Here is a 5,518-nt window from a genome sequence, read left to right on the forward strand (position 1 = left end):
GATAGTGAGTCATATACTCCATCGTTAAATTTTTCAATAGCGGATAAGAATTTCGTGGGATATTCTAGAACAGGAGGGCTACTTCAAGACAGCCGGCAACATTACAACCGTACAAGGTGAGGGAGTTGCCAAGCGGGAAGTGATTTTTTCAGATTTTAACTTTTATTTAATTGTAGATTTCAAAAATATTTTAAAATCTGATAAAAAAAAATAATAATAATTTTACTTAATTATATAGAGAAATATTCATGAAATGCTCAAATAAATATGCAACCTGAGAAACATTCATGAAATACTCAAATAAATATGCAACATGACCCTGCTAAACTAAGACTCCAATTGTATCTCATCTTTGTTTCTTCATCAGGGAATTTCATCACGCTCTCTGCTTCTTGTTTTTTCTTCGGAAATTTTCCACGCCGGTTTATTTAGTAGCTACTGCAGCGGCTTATCGTAATTTCTTAGTAATTTTTTCCACACTCTGAGTCTGGATAAGCATTTCGTGGGATATTCGTGATTGCTAGTTCAAGACGACCCGGAACATCTGGAACAATAAAAGGTAAGGGCGGCGTGACCCGCATGTCCAGGAGCGATTAGCGCGCCTTATTCATAAGAATTTCGTGCGGTATACGCTACGCTAAGACCAAGTTTGGGATGGCTAGCCCCGCCTATTATATAGAGTGTCATTCGTGGTATACAACATCAAATAAGCTCAACTGCAATTCCTTCGTGTAGTTGTGTTTAATTACTTGCTGGTGGACGTTGCAATGGGGGCAAGAACATTAGCAGTTTCGATTTATGTTACAGCAATACTAGCGTTAATATTTAACGTTTGTCTTCAAGGTAAGGTTACAGTAATCCCTTGCCTGCATTGCATCGTATTTTATGTACGTAAATGAGGGATACTTAAGATATCATAAATAAATATTTGTTTGCTTTTGTAAGTGCAGGAGCTACGGGTGCGACGTTTGTAATCCAGAACCAGTGTTCATACACGGTATGGGCCGCAGGAATTCCCGTAGGTGGCGGTCAAGCGCTGGGGCAGGGGCAATCATGGAGTGTTGACGTGCCCGCTGGAACAAGCGCAGGCAGATTTTGGGGACGTACGGGATGCTCCTTCGATGCCTCTGGTAAAGGAAGCTGCAGCACTGGTGACTGCGGCGGCGTGCTCAGCTGTACACTCTCGGGACAGTCTCCCACAACGCTGGTTGAATATACTCTGAATGGGGGCAACAATCAAGATTTCTATGACATCTCTGTAATTGACGGTTTCAATGTCCCTCTCTCCCTAACTCCCTCCGACGGTAGCTGCTATGCACCCACTTGCAAAATGGACCAGTGCCCAGATGCCTACCTATATCCCAGTGATAACACGAAAACCCACGCTTGCGCTTCTGGTGCTAATTACAACATTATATTCTGCCCTTGATTAGAAGTTTATCATACTGAATTCTCTGGTTGTTACATAAAATCCATCGCTACTAAACCGATTTCTATGTAGTATCATACCTATAATAAGAGTATTACAATCATCTTGATTGTATTCTCATATTTATAATAAGAATACCATTGCGTGCATGGTTGCAAGAAGTTCTATCCTAGTTCTATGCTATAAATGGTTTTATAAATGTTAAAGTAAATAATTATGGATGATTTTATAAATGTTAAAGTAAGGAAATGACTATTTAAACATTTATTCGAAACCTAATTATACGAAGATTAAATCAAACCTGTTTTAACGCAAACATTTATTCAAAACTCAAACATGCTAAGACCTTGCGAAAGTTTCCCATCAATCGTATTTGTCATTCAGATTTTCATGTACGAACCAGGAAGACAGGAAATAAAATTAATCCTTTCATACAGAAAGTGAAGAGGGAAGTCTGTGACCACTAGTTTCAAGACGGACCGGGAACACCTAGAAGATTACGAGTTGCGGAAATTGGGAAGTAATTTTAATGTGCCAAACGATGACCCCGTCTCTTGTAACAAGTCCACGAGACCTGTGCCATATTGTATTCTTGGTCAATTATTAAATCAAAATTTAGGGGACCTGTGCTATATTGTATTCTTGGTCAATCAATAAACGACATGTCTTCTAACCATTCCAGGAGACCTGTGCCATAATATATTGGGTGAAACATATTTCCCAGTTTATAAGCCCAGTGGGGCTGTATAGGCTTACAGTTAGATTTAAACAAATATATTATCTAGGATGGGCATATACAGCCAGACAGTATTGATGAGCTTATTACCTGCCATTATATTCTTCATCAATAGTTACATGAAAATTTCGTGGACCCGTGCTATATTGTATTCTTGGTCAATCATTAAATGAAAATTTATATCTCAATTCATCTTGATAGTCATTAATACACTCTACCCGTTAGATACAAGCCAAGTGGATCGCTGGCCACACTTAACTTGCTGGCTGGTGGTTGCAATGGAGGCGAGAACTTTATCAGTTTCGATTTCTTTTACAGTAACACTAGTGTTACTAGCATTAGTATTTAATGCTTATCTTCAAGGTAAGGGGGCTGCCGTCATGTATATTATAAATAAGAGATCAGTTTGTTTTAAGATGTCATAAATATTTGAGTTTAGGTTTCTGTGATGTAATATAATTTTAATTAGGTTCCATTATTGTGAGTGAAAATTTTGACCTATCGAGTGTGACATGTGGATATTATGAGTGGATATCATCTGGACATTTGATGAATAGCCACACTAACGTGTGTGGACTCCGAAACACTTTGTCGGATATTTTGAATCCTATCAAAATATCATAGATAAATAATTGGTTGCTTAGTAAGTGCAAGAGTTACAGGTGCGACATTTGTGATCCAGAACCAGTGTTCATACATGGTATGGGCCGCAGGAAATCCCGCAGGTGCGGGTCAAGCGTTGGGACAGGGCGAAACTTGGAGTGTTGACGTTCCCGCAGGAACAACAACTTCGGGCAGTTTCTCGGGGCGTACCGGCTGCTCCTTCGAGGCAGCGGATCAAAGTAACTGCACCACTGGTGACTGCGGCGGTTTGCTTAATTGCCAAGATTCGAGACAGCGTCCTACGACACTTGTGAATATACTGTGAATGGGGACAACAATCAAGATTACTATGACATCTCTCTCGTTGATGGTTTCAATATCCCCTATCCATAACTCCCTCCGAGGCTCCCACACTAGCTGCACAGCACCCACCTGTAGCACCAACATAAATGCCATATGCCCCGCAGAACTGAAAGTGACTGATGGATGCAACAGTGCTGTGTAACTTTCAATTACCCTCAAATACTGCTGCGATGGGGACTACCAGAACAACTGCCTCCTACCGACTATTCCAAATATTCAAGGATCAATGCCAACAGGCCTACAGCTATGCAGAGGACGATGCTTCAAGCACGTTCACCTGTGCTTCCGGTGCAAATTACAATATTGTCTTCTGCCCTTAATCATGGCATAAAATCCGTTTCATAAATAAACTCACTTCTATCTAATAACGAATACGTACCATTGTATTCGCAAAGTTCTATGCCAGAAAGAAAGACGCTATTGAAGTGATTGTTACAATCGATATGGAATGATTTAAAAAAAATATTTCAACTCAAGTTTATTCAAGTTTATTGGAAACTAGGTAATATCTATGAATTGAAAAAGGATGAGTACCTCACACCACTGAAATTAGAAGCACATCCATTCCATGCCATTTTAAAAATTCCCATGAAATGTCACGCTGATAATATGTATAAGGGACTTCGTTTGGATCTTTATGGATTCCTTTAACTTTCTAGCCTACTTTCTTTCTCCATGGATAAACCCATTGACCACCCCTTTTATCTGTCACTACTATCCATTCCTCTTTTCATGAAATGTCACGCTGATGATATCTATAAGAGGGACTTCATTTGGATCTTTATGGTTTCCCTTAACCTTCTAGCCTACTTTCTTTCTCCATGGATAAACCCATTGACCACCCCTTTTATATGTCACTACTATCCATTCTCAATTTTTAATTGTTGAATGGTGTTGATCCATTAATCCTTTGTGCTATCGATCCATGTAATTTGTAGTCCATGCTCATTCCAAAGTGAAAATGTAAAACATAATTCTAGATGCATCAAGAAAGCTATAGAAGAAACAATGATGATTATTGGCTCCTTTTTATTCTAGAAGAATGTCATTCTCTATATATAAAAATCCTAATCGTTTACATTCATGCAAGATGATGTGACGAATAAGATCTACAGAAGTGGTCCACCAAACATGGTACCCCATTTTGGGGTACACCCATTTACTCATATGGAGTTCCATGGCCACAACAATACTTTTGTCTTCAACTCAAAAAGAGGACTCGGAAAGGAAATGAGAGGAGATCCACATCTTTCCATTTACTCATATGGGGCTCCATGGCTACAACAATACTTTTGTCTTCAACTCAAAAAGAGGACTAGGAAAGGAAATGAGAGGAGATCCACATCTTTCTAAGAAGAATCTGGCAAATAAAAGGAATAAGACAACAATTTTCATATTTCATTTCCAAACATGTGTATCTGCTATAAATATCCATAATGCCTTTTAAAGATGAAAGATGTCTCTTAGCCCCCAAAACAAACCATAGAAGTGATAACTACTAAGGAAAATTTTCCAAAGTTGATCCATACTAGCTCAAGGAAAACCTTTGGTTAATTCTCTTTCTCCACCTAAGATCAAAGCACAACATCCAAAATCAAATGATATGTGATGGCTTCCTAATGAGATACTTTGACTCCCTTGAGATCTCCTCTTCAGTTGTCATCACATATCAATTTTCGAATACCCTAACCCATAATAATAAAGAGAAAGGGAGACAAAGGGAATCAATGCCAAAGCCCCCTTAGGGTCCAAAAAATCCTAGATGGAAATCCATTATCGGGCATTGCAATGGAAATGAACTCAACACGTCCCATAATCTAGTTGGTTATGAATACTCATATGAACTAATGAAAGAATGAATCAACTTACTCTGTAATAGGATTTTGATAAGTCAATGTTTAGGATTTTGACAGGTTGATTTGACACCTTCCCCAAATGAATAGCTTCTTGAATTATTGGCACCAAATCATGAATTATCCTTTGAAAAAAAATCAAAATTTTTCTTCTGAAATAAATTCAATCAAATAGACTTAATTGCATAGCAATAACCTTTGTTGAAAGCTTGTATATCATGTTACAGCATGAAGTTTGTTGGAAAAATATATAAGAAACATCATTTTTATTTATGGGATTGAGAGTAATAGATGTATAATTTATAGATCCCAAAAATTTCCTTTGCCCCTAAGACTCCCTAATCACCTTTAGAAAATCATCCTTCAACAAATCATAGAAACTAATGAAAAATTCTACCATGATCCCATCTAGACCTAGGCTCTTACCTTTTTCATGGATCCATGATACACAAGAGTTTTAGACTCAAATAACAACGTCCTCCAATGACTAGTTCATTTCATCAAAAAAATAGTGGAAACCTTTGATATCACCTC

The 5,518-nt window shown here is 38.1% G+C and overlaps 1 protein-coding gene across 1 annotated transcript; it reads left to right on the forward strand.

The window, feature by feature from the left end:
* The first annotated feature begins 687 nt into the window (after positions 1-687).
* LOC149217388 (thaumatin-like protein) lies at positions 688-1,590 on the forward strand. The gene is made up of 2 exons (XM_089391355.1): positions 688-843; positions 951-1,590. Exons 1-2 carry the CDS (start codon positions 768-770, stop codon positions 1,427-1,429), a joined length of 555 nt encoding a protein of 184 aa, XP_089247481.1. The 5' UTR covers positions 688-767; the 3' UTR covers positions 1,430-1,590.
* The last annotated feature ends 3,928 nt before the right edge of the window (positions 1,591-5,518 follow it).

The sequence above is a fragment of the Pinus tabuliformis genome, chromosome 1_1 (genome assembly GCF_031772625.1).
Source record: "Pinus tabuliformis cultivar Carrire ecotype Pingquan chromosome 1_1, CPIR1, whole genome shotgun sequence".
Classification (NCBI taxonomy): domain Eukaryota; kingdom Viridiplantae; phylum Streptophyta; class Pinopsida; order Pinales; family Pinaceae; genus Pinus; species Pinus tabuliformis.

Bases quoted from the DNA above. Each gene is read 5' to 3' on its own strand.
- LOC149217388 (XM_089391355.1), top strand. From the start codon at position 768: ATGGGGGCAAGAACATTAGCAGTTTCGATTTATGTTACAGCAATACTA. The intron at 844-950 runs GTAAGGTTACAG...TTGTAAGTGCAG, and splicing joins ATTTAACGTTTGTCTTCAAG to GAGCTACGGGTGCGACGTTT.